The following is an 18,142-nucleotide window of genomic DNA, read 5'->3' as shown; positions in this document are numbered from 1 at the left end:
TGGACCCAGCGGGGCTTCTCCACACAGTCTCCGACTTGGCTTACTGGCTCAGGATAGCTCTTTTAGAGTCTTTACAAGGGTCATGTGCTCTCAGGTGGTGCTGGAGAGGCGGGGGGAGGTCCTAACTCACTTTGAGCAGCAAGGGGATGAAATTGGTGACTTTCTGCTGGAGCTCACAGCTTGGGTGCCTGTGCACTTAATCTTCTGCTTCCTCTTCAAGGGCAGGGCCTGAAGAACCTGACCCCTCCTGCCCTCTCCCAGACCACTGAATCCTTCCTGTCCATCCAGCAGTGACCCCCGGTACTGAGGCAGAGCCAGGCACAGGATGTGGGGCTGCTGTGTCCATACCAATCCTGCCACACCCTTTCCTACCCAGGGCGGGCGCTTCTCTAGACCTCAGTTTCTCTGCCCATGTAATGGGGTGGTTCTGGGAGGCAGGGTGGGGGTGGGGGGAGGGTTGTAGTTTCCATGGAGACGCCTGTCTCAACAAGGGACGCCAAAAGGGCCAAAGAAGGGGTCTCAGGGGAGAAACAGACCTCCGAGGGCCTCAGAAGGAACAAGACTCTGTGAAGGGAGTGGAAGGGGGTGATGGGGTCTTAGCCTGGGGTTCAGGCTCACAGTGGTGACATCATCTCAGGTTATCAGGATGCATCTCTTTTCCTCCAGGGTCGCTCTTTCCCTGCAGAGCGCCCATTCTGATCCCTCCCCTTTCCTGGAGTGCCCACCCCACCCCAAACCCAGCCCTCCCCATCCCCCACGCCTGACAGCTTCAGAAATTAGGGGAAAGGGGACAACAGAAGGGGGTAGGGTGAGAATGAGTCCTGTATTGGGCCTGGAGGAGGGAGGAGCCCTTCCTTACCTCAGGGCCCGGCCTCTCCCCTTGTTTGCTCTGAGATAGCCAGTCTCGCTCGGCCCAGCACCAGCAGGCTGCTCGGTGGGCACTCCCTTCCTTCTCCCAGACCCAGACACTCAGACGGACCAAGAGTTGGCGGGATGATGGCCTGGTTCCCGGGGTGCTTCCTCTGCAGGTTCCTGCTGGGCTGGGTCGGCTTGAGTGGTGAGGAGGGGGCTGGCGGATGGGGATGAGAGCAACTGGACCAGGGAGGGGACATGGAAGGCTGCTGGGAGGGTCGAGGACAGAGGCTGGAGGACAAGTTGGGCCTCTCTCGGGAGGGTTTAACTACCACCCAACTTCTGTTTTTCTTTTCCTGACAAACACACCCCGGGACCTGGCCCAGTTTTGGTCCTTTCACCCACCAACCTGGCGGGTCTGGGCTCCTCCTCCCGGAAACCTCAGGTTTCGGAAAGGGAGATATGGAGAGGAGGGAGCTGAGCCCTGGCAGAGGGAGGACACTCAGAGTCATCTGAGCCCTCCCCCTGCTGGCCTCTGGCACCCCCAGCCCCCGGGTTGGCTGTGGAGGTGAAGGTGCCCTCCGAGCCCCTGAGCACACCGGTGGGCAAGACTGCGGAGCTGACCTGCAGCTACAGCACCTCGGTGGGAGACAACTTTGCCCTGGAGTGGAGCTTCGTGCAGCCTGGGAAGCCCGTCTCCACGTCCCAACCGGTGAGCTGGGGGCACCTGCGCGAGTAGGGGGCCTTTCTGCCTTTGGTGGACTTGACAAGGAGAGGTAGGACCAGGGGACCCACCTAGGATGAGGGCAGGGTGTCAGAGAGAGTGCATTTGGGGATGAAAATACTTGGATGAAAAAAAATCAGTGGACTCTTTCTAGATCTTCTTAGGAACACAGTCTGCATGATCCTGTATCACATACACAGTCCTGCAGTTTGTAACTTCCTCCCCCATAGTTGGACTTCCCTGGTGGCTCAGTGGTAAAGAATCTGCCCCACTAAGGCAGGAGACTGGGGTTTGATCCCTGGGCTGGGAAGATCCCCTGTAGGAGGAAATGGTGCCCACTCCAGTATTCTTGCCTGGGAAATCCCATGGACAGAGGAGCCTGGCGGGCTACAATTCATGGGATCATAAAGAGTCAGACGGGACTTAGCCACTTCCCTATGTGAGTGCAGCTCCAGTGTCAGTTCATAAACTCACAGAGGCTAAGCTGTTGTGATTAAAAGCAGGATAAAATGCTGCCCCTTCCAGGAATATTTGCTCTCCCTCCCCGCCCCCACCCCTGGATTGAGAGCTTGCGTAGCTGAAAGCAATGAATCCAGTTCATTCAGCACCTGGGAAGGGATGATATTTGGGGACAGATAGACCTTCACGGTTCTGGCTACAGAGTATCAGCTTCCCTGGCTGCTTTAAGGGAGGGTCTCTTATGCCTGCTTTGAAGGACTGTAGAGTTGACACCAGGTGGCAAAAGGCACATCCGCATGTCTTCTGCTTCTCCCCAGATCCTGTACTTCACCAATGGCCAGCTGTATCCAACTGGTTCTAAGGCAGAGAGGGCCAGCCTGCTTCAGAACCCCCCCACAGGAGGAGTGGCCACCCTGAAACTGACCGATGTCCGCCCCTCAGACACTGGAACCTACCTCTGCCATGTTAACAACCCACCAGATTTCTACACCAATGGGTTGGGGCTAATCAACCTTACTGTGCTGGGTAAGGCAGGCTAGGGACCCTCCAGCCACCCACATTACCTGAAAGATTGCACTGGCCTGCTAAATCTCCCCTATCCTGCTTTCTAGCCCAAGCACCTAACTGCACTAGAGACCTTGAAGGAAAATACCCCTTCCGAAAGTTGTCTAATCTTACCCCTGCTCCACTGTCCTCCCTCAGTCCCTAGTAAATCTCTCCCACAGATAGGGATCTGAGTCATCCCCCAACAGCTCCATCTTTAGGGGAACCTCCCATTTGCAGATAGATTCTGTTTCTCTCTAGGTTAGCAGCAGAGAAAAGTTATGGCCAATTAAAGGAAGAAGGCACTCCTGTTCAGAGCATCCATCTCACCTCAAACTAGAGCCTGATTGGAGAGGAGCAAACAGAAGAAACTATTAAAGGGGCTGGGGATGTTGAGATGGAAAAGAGAAGACTTAGGTGGTGGTGTGTAACAGCTGCAATCAAATATCTGAAGAACTGTCTCATGGAGGAGAGATTTTTCTTCTTTTTTCTTTGTGGGCCCAGAGGGCAGGAAATGGGACCAATGGGAGGATATCATATTAACACAGATTTGGCTTGACATTAGGAAGAATTTTCTAACAATCAGAATTTCCAATAGTGGAAATTACTTCCTGGAGATGAGGTGGTGTGTGAACAGAAGTGGACCGCTAGGTGGTAGGAGTATTAAGGCAGGAAACTTAGCACTTCATGGAGGTGGAGCCAGAAGAAAACTAAGGTACTTCTTATGACTTTTGCAGTGCCCCCCAGTAGACCCTCATGCAGTCAGAGTGGTCAGACCTCCGTGGGGGGCTCTGCTGCGCTCAGATGCAGCTCTTCTATGGGAGCCCCCAAGCCTGTGTACAACTGGATCCGCCTTGGAGCTTCTCCTACACCTTCTCCTGGCAGCATGGTGCAAGGTAAGGGTCCAGGCCACCAAGGAAGACGGGACTCAGAGCCTGGGCAGATCTGGCCTCTAAACTCCACACAGCCACAGTAGAAGTTCCATGTCTGGAGGTATGAGATACATGGCTGTATCTCCCCTACTTCTTCCTTGACTGCCTTTACTGTTCCCTCCTGTCATCCTGTACCATCTGCAGCTGTGTGGTCCTGGGAGCATTTATCAAGCTAAACATATTTCTGATATCCTGGAAGACAGTGGGGTATTCTGTGACTCCCACTTGCCTATTTTGGGGCTTGGGGTTCCTTGTAGATATTTTAATGGTCATGAATCATTTCCAAACTTCCTAGAGAGGAAGCCGAGGCAGAGTAGCAAGGACTGGCTTGAATCTCCTTCAGGGGATCACATAGCTGGCTAAGAGCCTTGGCTTCTCAGCCTCCTCATGCTGGCTCCAGTGCCCTGGCTACCCTCCCAAGCCCAGCAAACCCCTTTACCAATGCAGAAAGCCCCCAGGTCACCTCCCGATGTGTACTTTTCCTTGTAAAGGGAAGGTAAGCAGCTTAGAAGAACATTTGGGTCAGCTTAGAGCCCACTCCAGAGAACAGAATTTCTAGCAATCAAACCCTTTCCACCAACCAAGAACCTGACATCAGCCAGTAGCCAGCCCACCCCAGTTTCACTGCGGTATCTGAACCCTTCATGTGTGCCATTTCCCTTCCCTGAAAAGGCAGCTGTGTAGGGTGGAAAGAGTACAGAAGTTGCAGTGGTTTTGACACTTCATCTCTGGGTCACCTTGGACAATTACTTTCCTTCTCTGCCAGTTTGCCCACTTATAAAACGAGGTTAGTTCCTTCCTGATGGGATTGTGGTAAGGATGAAGTGAGATACAGTTTTGTCATGGTGTAGCTCACTGTGAGTCGAATGAGTGATGGACACTTCTTCCTTATTCTCTAGATGAGGTGTCTGGCCAGCTCATTCTCACCAATCTCTCCCTGGCTTCCTCGGGCACCTACCGCTGTGTGGCCACCAACCAGATGGGCAGTGCGTCCTGTGAGCTGACCCTCTCTGTGACTGGTAGGGGATGCTGGGTAAAGGCTGGGTTGGTCTGCCTGGGTAGGGGGTCAGTGTGAAGCCATCTGGGGCATCAAGGAAGGTCTGTTGCTCTGACGATCATGTGTCTCCTTGTATGGGTGCTAAGTCGCTTCAGTCATGTCCGACTCTTTGCGACCCTATGGACTGTAGCCCCCCAGGCTCTTCTGTCCATGGGATTCTCCAGGCAAGAATACTGGAGTGGATTGCCAAGCTCTCCTCCAGGGGGTGGTCTTCCCGACCCAGGGATTGAACCCAGGTTTCCTGCACTGCAGGCAGATTCTTTACCATCTGAGCCACCAGGCATTTATCTCCTTACGTGTCTCCTTAGACCCTTCCAAAGGCCGAGTGGCTGGGACTGTGATTGGGGTGCTGCTGGGCCTGCTGTTCCTGTCCGTGGCTGTGTTCTGCCTGATAAGGTTCCAGAAAGAAAGGAGGAAGAGGCCCAAGGAGACATTCGGGGGGAGTGAACTACGGTGAGCAGGAGGGCTGAGGGCTGGTCAGGGCGGGAGGAAAGGGCTTGGGTTAAGAGTTGGTGATGGCAGCTCTCAAGCTCTGACACCCTCAGGGGTGTTTCAGGGTGAGGGGCGTGGCTCAGCCCTGGGCTTCGGTTGTGCTGTGGGTGCAGTGCGGCTCGTGTATTCCAGCGTGTGAGTGAAGTGTGCAGGGTGGAGGGCTTGGTTCATGAGCTACCCTCTCCCTCCTAACACTTAGAAGAATGTTTTGCTTTTCACTCTTAAGGAACTTTTACGTAGATTAACAGGCTGTGGAGGCTAGGAGTTGTTTGTCCTGAACTCTCAGCCGGGTCTAGTTCTTCTGTGTGGGGCAGAGAGAGGTAGTAAGGAAAGGAGAGGCAAAAGCCACCTGTCATCAACTTCAGCTGTCAGCTGTGGGGTCCAGAGTCAGGCATCACTTCTCCAAGTATGGTCCTCACACTGGGAGAGTTCCTATGTGCCAAGCTGCTTCAGTCCTGTCCAACTCTTGGCGACCCTATGGACTGTAGCCTGCCAGTCTGTCCTCTCCAATCCCTCCTCTGTCCATGGGATTCTCCAGGCAAGAACACTGGAGTGGGTTGCCATGCCCTCCTCCAGGGGATCTTCCCAACGCAGGAATGGAACCTGTGTCTCTTATGTCTCCTGCATTGGCAGGTGGGTTCTTTTACCACTAGCACCACCTGGGAAGCCCAGTCCTCAGATTACCTGAACTAGGACTTGTTAAACATTCAGATTCAAACCACTTCCTATTCCTCCTGAAGCAGAATCTGTGTGTGTGTTTGTGTTCGGGGGAGAGATGGGGCCTGGAATCGTCATTTCAACCAAAATTCCACGAGGATTCCTATGCACAGTAAAAATAAGAAGTCCCTGGGATAGAGGACGGGTGTGTTCTGAGGGATGCACCCAGCTTTCACTAAGAATTGCCTGTATCCCATCAGGGAGGACGCCATGGCACCGGGGGTTTCTGAGCAACCTTTGGAAAGGGAAGATTCAAGCAATGGGCTCCTGGGGAGGCCCTCCTCTGCCAGCACGGTGACGACCAAGTCAAAGCTCCCTATGGTTGTCTGATTTCTCTCTTGATCCCTGAGGGGGAATATCAGAAATTAAAGTTTTTGGGTACCATACTGTCTCTCTCTTCGTTCTGCCAGTTTAGCAAATTCCTCTAGGCGGCCCAGAGTATTCCCAGAAGGGATGCTGTAGGTGGGAAGTTTGGTTCCCAAGGTACCTTCTAATCTTGGTTCCCCTCCTCCCTTCACCCTTCCACCTCCACTTTTTGGTTTGGCCAAAGGAGACTTGTTCAGGTTTCCAGCGCTCATGTACCCAAACTCCCTCCCTTCTGGCACCCTCTGAACTCTTGGACATTCCTCTTTATTGTTCACATTCCAACCCAGCACAGTCACATGCACACACGGAGATAAAAACCCTCCCGGCCACAGCCCCAGGAGCCCGTGGGGGGCGGGGCCAGAAGGAGCAGGGGCGGGGCCGCGGGAGACTCCTCCTACCGAGCCGCCCCTGCGCTCCGCGTTCGCGTAAACAAGCGGAGAGCTGGAGAGGTGGCTCTCGGGGTACGCTGAGGAGAGGGGAGGGCTGATTACAGGCAGGCGTGGGGTTGGGGCGTGACATAGCAACTTCCCTTCTGATCACCGGCAGGGGCATCCGACATCATAAAAACCCTCCTCCCCTCTCTCCTCGCCCCAAAGTTCTAGACTAGGCTGGGGCGTGAGCGGCGCAGCAGAGACGCAGGGACGCCCCTTTAGCTGCGCGCGGAACTAAAGGATTTCTTTTTTTTTTTTTTTTGGAGTGTTCTTGGGCCACGCTTAGGGCGCCCTCCGCAGTGCGCGAAGGGAAGCACGCGGAGGCTGTGGAGAGAGAGCTGCATGCTGGGTGCGGGGAGAGGTGGGCGAGAAGCTCTAGAAGGAAGATTTGGGGGCGCGAGGATGGGGGGTCAGGGTGGGGAGGAAGGGCGAACGGGGACCATACTAGACTGGAGAGCTAACTAAAAGGGCACGGCCTTAGCGACTGATGGACGAAGTGTTCCTGGGAGAGGGAGTCTCTGGGGGAAGCAGAGGGCTCCTGAAGCTGGCAGGTTGGTGGAAAGGAGAGGATCACAGACACGGCAGGGAAGTCTCGTCACTGCGAAGGGGACGCGGCATCCATCTGTCTCCGGAAACTGAGCAGAGAGAAGGGGTGAGCACCTGCCCGCTCCCAGTACTTTCTTCTCTACCCTCCGTCCTGAACCGGGGCACCCAGGGCGGGGAGCGGGGATCACCCGGGACTGCCCACTCGGAGTCACTGAGCTGAAATGAGCCTGCGGCCTGTAGGTGTGCGAGCCGCGGGGTGTTTGTGACCCCTGGGCCCGGCTTGTGGAGTCCAGTGCGGGTGACAGGTGTGTCGGTCCAGGTGCGCCCCGTCGCAGCGTCAGGTGTCACCAAGGGTCAGAAAGCCCGTAGGCTCAGGGGCATTTTCCCTGGCTGGGAGGCGGGTGGAGGCGGAGGAGGGAAGGGGTGGGTCTGGGGCTTTTCTATCACTCAGGGGTCCCACCCCGCTGTTTCGGAGTCGCATTCATTACCTTCGAAAATGCTCAGTCCTTCGGTCCGGGGCGAGGCAGAACGGAGGATGGAGATAGAAACAGGTGAGCTCTCGAGCCCGCAGCCTTTCCCCACCACGCGCCCCCACCCACCATCGCCAATTTCCTTGGCTCCCTTCACACCCTTCTCCATCCCCCAGTGCCCTTAGTCATCCTTGCACCTTCGGAGGAAGGGGCCCGGTGTCGGGAAGGAGAGCCTGCGGCCCGCCTCACCTGGCCTAGTCTCCGCTGGGGCCGCCGCCCGCGCCTCCCCGGGCGCCCCCAGCTCCGCCTGGTCCCCCGGGGCCCGGGCCCTTCCGGCCGCGCTCTCCGCTCTTTATCTTCTTCCTCGCCATGTGGCCCCGGAAACTCGCCTGGATTTTGGCAGCGGCCGCGTTGGCACCCGGATCGTCCAGAGGGATGTCTAGAATGTCGTCGTCCGGCTTCGAGCAGGCGCTCTCCTGAGGGTGGGGTAGCGGGGAGGGGGTGTTTCTTGTGGGGTGACCCGGCCGAGGTCCCCGAGAGGGTGGGGTAGGAGGAGAGACTTTGGGGACTGAGACCAGGGCGACGTGGGAGTGGGAAGCGCAGAGAAGGGGCTAAGGCAGGGCCCGCACTGGGGCAGGGGGAGGGGACGGTGTATGTGTGTGCTTGTGTGTCTTGGGCAGCGGCAGACCAAAAGGAACGTTCAGGGTCAGGTGGACACAGCTGTGTTCCCAACTCAGGAAAAAGAAGCGCACAGTAGATGTGCTACAAGACAGCCAGGTAGCCGTAAGTGAGCCACGGCCCAAGCCAGCAGCCCAGTGAGGGGAGCCGTCTAGCTGTCCGCAGGGTGCCTGCAATTACTGGAGAAGAGCAAAGTAAACCACGGCGGGACTCCTGGACACGGCTGCCTTTCCCCCATCCTCAGAGGGTGCCTCTGGCTCAGAAGGGTCCCTGCTGAGTCCAGGATTCCCTGGGGGAGGGTTTAGAAGAATCAGCAGGCTTTCCCTTTGCTGAGTAAAATCACCCCAGAGCTCAAAGCTGGGATGAAGGTGAAGATGGGGCTTACCCTGCAGTGGAGCAGCCTTCCCCCACCCAGGGCTAGAGGCCAGAGACTGTTTCCCCATTCAGGTTCTATTCTGCACTGCTCCAAACACAGGAGAGAAGGGATGGTCTGCAAGAAGCTACAGAGAAAAGGCTTCACTTCAAAAAAGGACAAAGGAAAGATAAGCAGGAGCAAGAAGTCCTTTCCATGAGGTGCGCAAGAGAAAGAAAAGAATAATGACAATAGTTCCTAATACCATTGAAGCACTGCCCTTGTTCCAGGCATGGCAACACAAGGTTTTACAGATGTTATTTTATTTAGCCCTGGCAACAACCCTATGACATACCTTTTATTGTTATCCCAGTTGACCCTTAATCAAACTGAGTCAAGTCTTGAAAACCTACCTGAGGTTGTACAGGTAGTTATCAGGACCAAAGAGTCAAGCCTTTGTATGTTAGAGTCCAGAGTCTGTTTTTAACCCCTGCCTGTGTATGTGCTAAGTCGCTTCAGTCGTGTCCGACTCTTTGCGACCCAGTGGACCACAGGCTCTTCTGTCCATGGGGCTCTCCAGGCAAGAATACTGGAGTGGATTGCCCTGCCCTCCTCCAGGGGATCTTCCCAACCCAGGGATCGAACCTGTGTCCCATGTGTCTCCCTGTTCTTTACCACTAGCGCCGCCTGGGAAGCCCCTTTTAATCCCTACTTTGCAGATAAGCAAAGACAGTCAAGAAAATGAACCATGCTCTACCACTTGCTAATTGAGTGGTCTTAGGCAAGTTTTCTAATCTTTTCCTATCTCCATTCCTTCATCTGAAATCAGGTTCCTCTGGGTCATGGGGAAGAATAAACACTGTGATATGCAGAAAATTTCTGGCACAATCTAGTCGCTCAATTAATGGTAGCTATTATGATTCTTTTAAATAATGGTAAGTTGATGCAAGATAGTTGTTTCTGTAGGTTGAAGCAGTCATGTAAAAGCAATATCATAGGGAGCAACCAAAAAATAAGGAGACCCAACCCAACAGCTATGAGGTGAGGTGGGAAGCTTAAGGTTAACTGTGGAGTTAAAAGGGCATTTCTCCTTTGAACTGACTTTTTTTTTTTTTTTGCCTGAGGACTTCCACTACTTTCCCTGTGTTTTTGTTTCTCTGGCAGGAGATGACCAAGGTCTCACATACTAAGAGTAATTCAGTTGCATTCCTTTCTCTTCCCTCCATCACCCATCCAGTTCACGGAATTGAGATGAGTGTGAGTGGGACCTCAGTGATCACTGCCCCAACCAGATCCCACCCCAGGACCTGCATGGGTTTCAATCCCAGATGCTTAAGTCCAGGTTTACAAATGGCTTCCTCTCATCATGGTCCCCAAGGTTGTCTGCATTTTCTGGGCTTCAGAGATCTTTGGTTTGCGCTCAAGATGTCCAAAGTTGAGTTAAGTGCAGGTAAAAGGTGTTATCAAGGGCTGGGGTGGCTTTGGAGGGGCCCGACACACTCTTTTTGTCTTTCCTGGGTCTATCCCTCTCTCCCTGACATCTCATTCCCCACTTATAAACAGAAATCACTCTTTTCTGGATCCTCGATTCTTAGAACTCAAACCTTTCTTGGGGATATTCTTAGGGAATGGCAAAAGTTTCTTCTCCAAAGAGGATAATGATCAAAAACGCATGCCCAACGCCCTCCCCTGAGCCAGCAGCTGTAGCGGTTGAGCGGAGGAAGGGGTATCTTTCCCCAGAAATGCTCAGACCCACCTGCTGCCACCACCCACCCCAGCTGCATCCAGAATGGAACAACAGGCAGAGCCACCCCCAACTCACTGCTTCTTCACAGAGCCCACTCCCTCTCCCTTCAGCTGAGTTCTCAGGGCAGAGCTGGAGGGACAGTAAAAAGACCCAGGACGGGTGCCTACGTTGGTGCCTTCCAAAACCAAGATCTGATGGTGTGTGCCTGAGAGCTCTGCATGAACTAGGGGGCTTCTGGGAGGGGGAGGTGGACAGTTGTGGGCAAAACACGAGTCATGGCTCTTGGTCCCAAACATCACTTCAGCTCTGAGGGTCTCAATATCTTCAGCCACATCTAGAAGTTGGCCCCAATTAAGGCAGTCTCCTTCAGCTCCCTTGTCCTAAAGGCTTTAAGAATTATCCCTGCCTACTGCTTGTCATATGCTGGGCCCCGTGCTAAGCACTTTGCACCCGTTGGTGGTGGTGATGGTTTAGTTGATCAGTTGTGTCCGACTCTTGCGACCCCGTGGAGCCCACCAGGCTTCTCTGTCCATGGGATTTCCCAGGCAAGAATACTGGAGTGGGCTGCTGTTTCTTGCTCCACGGGATTTTCCTGACCCAGGGATTGAACCCGCATCATCCGCATTGCAGGAGGATTCCTTACTGCTGAGCCAAAAGGGACATCTTCATTTAATCTCTATTTTACAGGTCAAGAAACACCCGAGATATCTTGCAAATTACCCAAGGTCACAGAGCTGACAAATAGTGATGGGATTCAGAAACCTGTGCTGCGAACTACTTCCTCAGGGCAGGTAATTATTTCTATGAGTTGGATCATCAACTAGACTAAGTAAAAAAAAAAAAGTCCAAAACTGTTTCTTTGCCTTTTTATATTAAGTGATTCAGGAAAAGCCTGATATTTGTGACTATGTAAATTGGCAACTGGTACATCTGAATCAACAGCTCTTGCTCTTAAAAAAAAAAAAAAAAAAAAAGGCAGGACTGTTTTCTTCCCATTTCTGTCTGAGCCTCTTTACCAAGGAGAAAGAAGGGAATAAGGGAGGCCTAGGCGTTGCCCAAACACCAGGTTGGAGAGCCCAGGATGGACGGTGAAGAGGGACTGGTTCCCAGCCTCCCAGATGTGCTTGTTCACTATGCATGTCCCAGCTTCCTCCCAGCGCAGAGCTCAGCCCTCCACAGAATGGAGATGGGTAGGAAGATGCTCAGTCCCAGCCCTGCCCCAACCCTCAGCCCGTCGCCTCTTCTCGGACCCCCTGCACAGCCTGGCAGTGGTGCTGTCTCTTGCCCAGCCCTTTAGCCCTGCGCACCTAGGACACGACCTGAAAGGGGGAGGGCGCCTGTGTACAGAATGCACTGGAGGAGGTGACCCAGAATACGGGGCAAGTGGGATAATTGTGTGTTTGCCTCTGCTGTATTATTTGAGTGAGCAGTGTCTTCTTTTTTAGGGGACACTTATTCCAACCATGCCCACCAGCCCTTCAGTATGGCTTTCTGGGCACTCATGAACATGGTCCAGGGCAGACCAGAGCCCACAGGCAGGCACCCGACATCCTACTCTAATTAGTCCTGCAGGTGCCAGTGGGGACAAGTTACTGTCCTTCTCTGGCTTTTTGGAGTCTTTGCTCTCGCATTTCTTTCCATTGACCATGATTCCTGACTTATCTTCCCCACCATTCTTACCATCTGGGCAATATTTCCTCTCCCCCACAGGCATACCCAGAACCCACCATCCATTTATTTTCTGTTTTGTAAAACACCACTGGGAGGTGAGGAGCCCAGGAACCTCCATTAAGAGCCCAGTTCTCCTTTCTCAACCAAAAACTGCTTCCAGGAGAACAACAGAGAGGAAAGGCTGGAAGAAAATATGTTATCGGGGCTTTCTCTAGGGGTGGGATTGTAGATGATTGACATGTTTCTTTTTTATACTTTTCTTCAGTTTAAATTTTTTTTTCTGTTATGAGCATATTACCTTTACAATGAGGAAATATTGGAAATATTTATAGGAGAGGTTAAATTACAGCTGTTGGAATCGGACAAGTCTAGTGTTCCACCTCCACACTTAGAAGCTGTGCTTCCTTAGGCAAATCATTTAATCTTTCTAAACCTCATTTTGCACATCTGTAAAATGGAAAAATATCTACCTCACAGGATTGTCATGATGGTTAAATATAAAGTGTTAGGTACATGGTAAGCATTCATAAATTGACAACAATTATTTGTATTAATAAGAGCTAAACATCATAACAACAGCCACAACCACTTGCCCCTTTCTTTCTGCCTCTTGGTACTCAGACACAGGGAACCCTCACCTCTTGTAAATTGGGCTATTCCTTCCATCCAAACCTTATTTTCCCCCCTTTTTAAGCCATACGGTGGAGGGTGGGGAGCAGGCAAAGTTATAACTTCTTGTGTCATTAGCTGGGTTGACCAAATGGCTGAGAATACAAGGGCTTTGGAGTCGGACTTCCTCTATATGTAAGGACTAAAAATAAATACATGAAAGTAACAAGTAAATAAACAAATACAAACATATCGTATACACGTATGATCACCACTCCTCGTATGTGCCAGGAGCCTGGTCCTGTGCTAGGCGCTTTCATGCCCGCAGCTTTAACAGCAACCTGCTTTGGCGTCAGGTCTCCTTGTGGGCGCTGACAAATTGCAGACACTTCCTTCCCTCGCCAGCAGGGCTCTCTCGCGGTCACTTCACCCAGCCCCCTCCAGAGCTAGAAAGCGTTGGAGGCCGGGCCAATCCCTCCCCAGGACCACATGGACTAGGCTCTTCGCTGCCCATCAGTACTAAGGTAACCAGCATGAATTGACTATCTCACCGGGCGCTGCACAGGACGCGAGGGTCACCAAGGTCATCCTGTCCGCCCACCGACGGCGGCAGTAGTGGGATGGGGATTGGGGTGGGGAAAGCCAGGGGAAAGGAGTCGCGGTTGCTTCGCTAGGCGACGGTTTCCAGCGTCTCCCTGGGGAAGTTCCTCCTCTTCTCGTCTAACCTGCAGCTTTCCTGTTGCAGAGCCTTGTCGAGCTCCGGGTCCAACCTAGACTGCTTAGCGGATGGGCGCCCAGACGCCCCCGCGAGTTGGGGAGCATTTTTCCTAGGGCTTCCAAGTCAGGCGGGCGCCTTCCACCACCCACCATTCGCGTCTCAGCAGGCACCCTTATGGCTCCTAGGTCTTCTGCACCCACTTCCATCCCTCACTTCCCACTCCCCCTCCAGGAGCTTCTCGGTAGCCCCTTCCCCAGACCAAGCTGAGTGCCCGTCCCCCAGGCCCGCTCACTTACGGTGCAGCAGTCCATGTTTGATGTCAGGAGTCCTTGGCTGGGACGGAGGCTGGCGCAGGGGGTCTGCGCGGTGACGGTTAGGGACCCTGGGGCGGTGGCGAGGCAGCCGATCCGTGCCGAACTAGCCGCTCAGCTCTCGGGTCCTCTCTCCCGCGCTCCGCTCTGCTGGAGAAAGTATCCTGAGCCCTGCGGAAGAGAAGCCAATCAGGAGAAGCCCTCGGCAGAGTGGGCGGGGGGATTGGAGGCAGGGCCACGCCCCCTCGCGGCTCCCTCCTCCTCGCCCCGCCTCCTGCCCCAACCCCTCTGCCTACACACTTCCATCCATTCCTCCTACACACCCCATCCTCCCAAACTCACCACCAACACCTGCCCGTTGCTGCCGAGGCGGCAGACTGCCAAGCAGATGTATGCCAGCGCACGCAGAAGGAGGACCCCGACATCCCGGGCACAAAAACACTCGCATCTGGGCACAACACTCCTCCCACCCACAGAGAGAAAACCATGCACCCCTCACCCACACTTCCACAAACTAGCTAGAGTCCCAAATATGGTTCCTTCTACCTTCCCTCCCCGCTCAGGCCTCAAAGAAATAAATGACCCCCTAGGACGTGCGGTTTAAAGGTATCGTCATCACTCTGCGGTGGAATGGGGAAGATGTGGGTACATAACCTGGAGGTGGGCACGCGTAAACACAAAAGCTCACACCAGAGCCCAACACGTCCATATATGATACTCCCCAGGCTAACTAAAACGTGCACTTCGACACGCAGACAAAGACTGCAAAAATAACTAAACAGGCCTTGTACACACGCTGTGCTGATACACGCAGACTCCGTTATGTGCACACACCAGCACACATGTACACGGCAATCACCCTACTAGAAATGTCCGCATTACATATCTATCTATCCATCCATCCATCTATATGTCCTGCACTAACAAAATCATATATGCATGACACCCATTTGGTGTGTGTATAGAGAGGGAGAAAGATAGATGTAGATATACACACCTTTCCTTCCCACTCCCCAAACCACACCTCCCCAACCTCTTGTTCCATTGCTTCTGTATAAGACAAATACTGGCTACTCTCACCCTTGCCCCTGGGAGGGGAAGAAAATACTCTCAACCCCATTGTAGGGAAATATCCGAAGTCATCAGTTCTCTGGGTCAAAGGTGGAGGAAGGATGTGGGCTTTGTGAGAGGCTTGGGAAGGGAGATATGGGAGGAGGAGCCTCGTAGGAGAACAGCCTGGTGGGGGAACAGCTTGCCAACCTCCCCCAACCGGTCAGGGTACCAGAGCTAGCAGCGTGGCATGCTAGTGAAGAGGTTGGACCACTTCTGAGAAAACTGGGAGGTTCTTCTCAGCTGAGGTCCTAGAGGAGGGAAGGAAGCAAGGATGCCTGCTCTTCAGGTGTGTGGACTGGAGCAGAGGGGAGGAGGGGGAAAATGCCCTGTGGCTCTGGCTGCGACAGGGGTTGCTGAAACAGCACTGATGTGACTCCACAGCCACTCACCCATCCTAGCACGGCTGTCACATGCTTCCTTCCTACCTGAACATTTGGGCTTTGCTTGCCAAAGGGAAAATGAGTGGGAGGGAAATTCTGGTGGCCACTCAGGTTGGGGACAGGGTTAGCCAGCTTGTCTCCCAAGCTGAGCTGGATGCCAGCTGGGATTCCAGGCCCCGGGGTGTAGGGGTGTCTCTCTCAGCAGGTTTGGGACCCACCCACCCTTGTAACTGAAAATCTGTTCCCCATTCTGTCTCTGGCACATCCTTCATCCCCCACCCCCACACCTCCACCAAATGGCAGAAAGTCCTGGGAACTCGGGCCCTTGCCTACATGAGGGCCTCGGGTTTGTGCCAGTTAGCGTTAGTGTTCAACTCTGGGTTCCAGAGGAGAGAGGGGAGGAGGACCTGAGGGGCATACTGGATATCAGGCCTGGACTCCGTGCTTATCTCTTCCCAAATTAGAGCTGAGGAATTCGGGATTGAGTGAGTTTGCAGTAAAGTCTCCCAAGTTGCTAGGCAACATCACTCTGCAGGCTGCATTGCCTCTGGGCCCTTCTTCCTGCTGGTCAGAGCTGAAGAGGGGGTATCTTATTAATGCACCCCCCTTCAGACCCCCGCACAGGCAGCACAGCCCTCTCCTCCTCCTGAATGACACCTTTGTGTGGAGGTGAGGGTGTCTCTGAACAACCGCAGGCCCAAGGGACAATGGATACGTGACAGTGGTTCTACCTGGAAAACAACCATTTCAGCAACAGCCCACTTGAGGCGCCTACGCAGAACTGGCCACAGCGCTTGTCAGGGGGATGGGCAGGCGCAGAGGTGAGGAAAAGGTAGACAGACAGGAAGGCAGAGACAGAAATAGAAAGGCAGACACCCACAGACTCAAGTATCCAGAGGGGAGCAGCACCACTACATGGGGATGTCCCCATGTAATGACACCTACATGCACACACACACACACACACACACACTGGTCACACATCTTCAGAGACACGTACTGTGGGCTCTTCGCTACACAGTCACATTCAAAGACACGCACAGAAGCAGGCCCCTCCACCAGCACACATCAAGGACGCGCATATCCTCTGGTGAGGGGTTCCTCTTCCGGACTAGGTGACTAAGGTTGTCGGCAAGTCTGGCTGGGTGGATCTGTGAGCCTCTGATTCTCGAATCAATGAGAAGGAAAGGAGACAGGAGCAGTGAGGACTGAGGGGTCCCGGGACTTTGAGGAACTGACGAGACCAGATGACACTCCCCACAGAGAACTGCCTGGCCTGGGGCCTGGGGCCAAGGTCAGCCTTTGGAGTATTACCTGTTAACCTGCTGCGCTTGGGCCCTGCATTTATCGTCCTTGACTCTTCACATTTCAAAAACTCCCCGACTTCCACTGCTATTGAAGGAGAAGGACTGCAGGCCTAGAAAGGAGAAGAACTCTGGAAGGGCCTGGTTTGAGAGTGAGCTGGGGCCCGTGGGTGCAGAGAGGATGCTGGACTCAGCAGGGAGTAGGGAGGTGGAGGGCACAGCTGGAAGGCAAAGCTGGCAGAGGAGGAGATGGCTCAACACAAGAGAGGATAAAAGATGGATTAGTGGGAAGCTTCTAGGGTCCAGTACAGATTCTTCTTGGGACAGATGGAGGGGGATTTGGAGAGAGCTGGTCCTTATAAGCGGAGACAAACGCCAAGGCACATGGCAAGCTATTTGCCAAGACTTGTGGCTTCCCCGCCTTGGAGTGGGCACTTTCTGAACATAACATCCTAGCTCTAACCCACGGCGGGACTCCACAATAAGACAAGGGTGGGACGTGGGAGGCTGCGCCTTTGGTGAAGCCGAGCTGGGGGCTTCTTAGGTCAGGATTTTGAGTGGAAGGGGTGAAGGTAGCAGGAAATTCATTTTTCTCTGCAAATATTTCAGCTTTTGCTGTGGTAGTATTTTTAGCGACTTGGTTGGCAGAGGAGGAGCCCGGGTACATTTTTAAAGGGGCCTCTACCAGACTGGAGGTCTCCTCCCACCCTACCCCCACATGTCAGAAAGGCAAGGGGGAGAAAGCACATGGCATTCAAATCTAAAAGTCGGTTTTGCTAGCCGTTAGGCCACCGTGAAGTCATCTTTGCGGGTAGTCGTTGTCTGTTTTCATTAACATCATTCTCATTAGCATCCTTATCAAGAGTAAATATTTCTCAAACTTCTGCTGTGTGCAGGGTGCTGCTCCAGGCAGGATAGAAAAAGCTTACCAGGACACACTTGGTGAGACAGAGAAGAGAGCATACTTCCTAGTGAGTGCTGGGTGCTGTGTGTCGTGCTAGCCACGTTGTAAATGTGATTTCGTTTAATTCTGATAACAACCCTGCAAGTTAGGCCTTATCTTTCCTATTTTACAGATGAGGATGTGAAGAACTTTCAGGGGTTGAAGAATTTACCCAAGCTTCCACTGGCATGAAATGCAAGAGCCCGGATTAAAACCCAGAAGAGAATGATAATATTATCCTAAATCTGAATAATGATTTACAAGGTGTTTCCACAATCATGATTTAATTTGGTGCTTTTGAGAACTGTGTGAGGAGGTATTAGTATTTTTAACGTGTTTGAGGAGGAAGTGAGGCCTGGAGAGATTCAGGGACTCGGAGACTAAAAGGCGAGAATTCTATTACAGCTTTGAATTCTGTGAATACTCACGATACAACTCCCAGTGCTTACTGGGCTCGAAAGAATGGGCTACAGTGGTTAACAAATCGTACGCTGTGTCTCTTCTCTTGGCTCTTACAGTCTTACAGATAAAAGTACATATGTATGTATGTGTATATATATCTATGTGCACATATAGCTTATGTATATATAGATATGCTGCTGCTGCTGCTGCTAAGTCGCTTCAGTCGTGTCCGACTCTGTGCGACCCCATAGACGGCAGCCCATCAGGCTCCCCCGTCCCCGGGATTCTCCAGGCAAGAACACTGGAGTGGGTTGCCATTTCCTTC

General features: G+C 53.1%; 2 protein-coding genes across 17 annotated transcripts; one reads left to right on the top strand and one right to left on the bottom strand.

The window, feature by feature from the left end:
* Nucleotides 1–63: 63 nt before the first annotated feature.
* Nucleotides 64–17,691, top strand: VSIG2 (V-set and immunoglobulin domain containing 2). Of its 16 annotated transcripts, XM_044943524.2 has the most exons (11): nucleotides 64–1,057; nucleotides 1,401–1,564; nucleotides 2,353–2,560; nucleotides 3,316–3,474; nucleotides 4,410–4,529; nucleotides 4,876–5,020; nucleotides 5,977–8,840; nucleotides 9,857–9,876; nucleotides 9,998–10,069; nucleotides 11,054–13,170; nucleotides 17,549–17,691. In XM_044943524.2, the coding sequence occupies exons 1-7, from the start codon at nucleotides 994–996 to the stop codon at nucleotides 6,104–6,106; spliced, it is 990 nt and encodes a 329-aa protein (XP_044799459.1). In that variant the 5' UTR covers nucleotides 64–993; the 3' UTR covers nucleotides 6,107–8,840; nucleotides 9,857–9,876; nucleotides 9,998–10,069; nucleotides 11,054–13,170; nucleotides 17,549–17,691. The 16 variants fall into 16 exon arrangements, with proteins under 16 accessions (XP_044799459.1, XP_044799461.1, XP_044799458.1 ...); XM_044943526.1 differs by lacking the exons at nucleotides 9,857–9,876; nucleotides 9,998–10,069 and having other exon boundaries at nucleotides 5,977–7,670; nucleotides 11,054–11,157; nucleotides 13,055–13,170; XM_044943523.2 differs by having other exon boundaries at nucleotides 9,998–13,170.
* Nucleotides 6,391–13,820, bottom strand: NRGN (neurogranin). The gene is made up of 4 exons (XM_006057647.3): nucleotides 13,661–13,820; nucleotides 7,839–8,065; nucleotides 7,608–7,625; nucleotides 6,391–7,208 (listed from the first exon to the last, which is right to left on the bottom strand). Exons 1-2 carry the CDS (start codon nucleotides 13,673–13,675, stop codon nucleotides 7,844–7,846), a joined length of 237 nt encoding a protein of 78 aa, XP_006057709.1. The 5' UTR covers nucleotides 13,676–13,820; the 3' UTR covers nucleotides 6,391–7,208; nucleotides 7,608–7,625; nucleotides 7,839–7,843.
* Nucleotides 17,692–18,142: the final 451 nt, after the last annotated feature.

This window comes from Bubalus bubalis, chromosome 5 (genome assembly GCF_019923935.1).
Source record: "Bubalus bubalis isolate 160015118507 breed Murrah chromosome 5, NDDB_SH_1, whole genome shotgun sequence".
NCBI lineage: Eukaryota > Metazoa > Chordata > Mammalia > Artiodactyla > Bovidae > Bubalus > Bubalus bubalis.
Note: the sequence above shows the minus strand (reverse complement) of the source record. Positions and strands in the feature narration are given on the sequence as shown.

Excerpts from the sequence above, each read along its gene's own strand:
- VSIG2 (XM_044943527.1), top strand. The coding sequence starts at position 994 with ATGATGGCCTGGTTCCCGGGGTGCTTCCTCTGCAGGTTCCTGCTGGGC. Across the intron at positions 1,058-1,400 it reads GGGCTGGGTCGGCTTGAGTG|CCCCCGGGTTGGCTGTGGAG; the intron begins GTGAGGAGGGGG and ends TGGCACCCCCAG. Across the intron at positions 2,561-3,315 it reads AATCAACCTTACTGTGCTGG|TGCCCCCCAGTAGACCCTCA; the intron begins GTAAGGCAGGCT and ends TGACTTTTGCAG.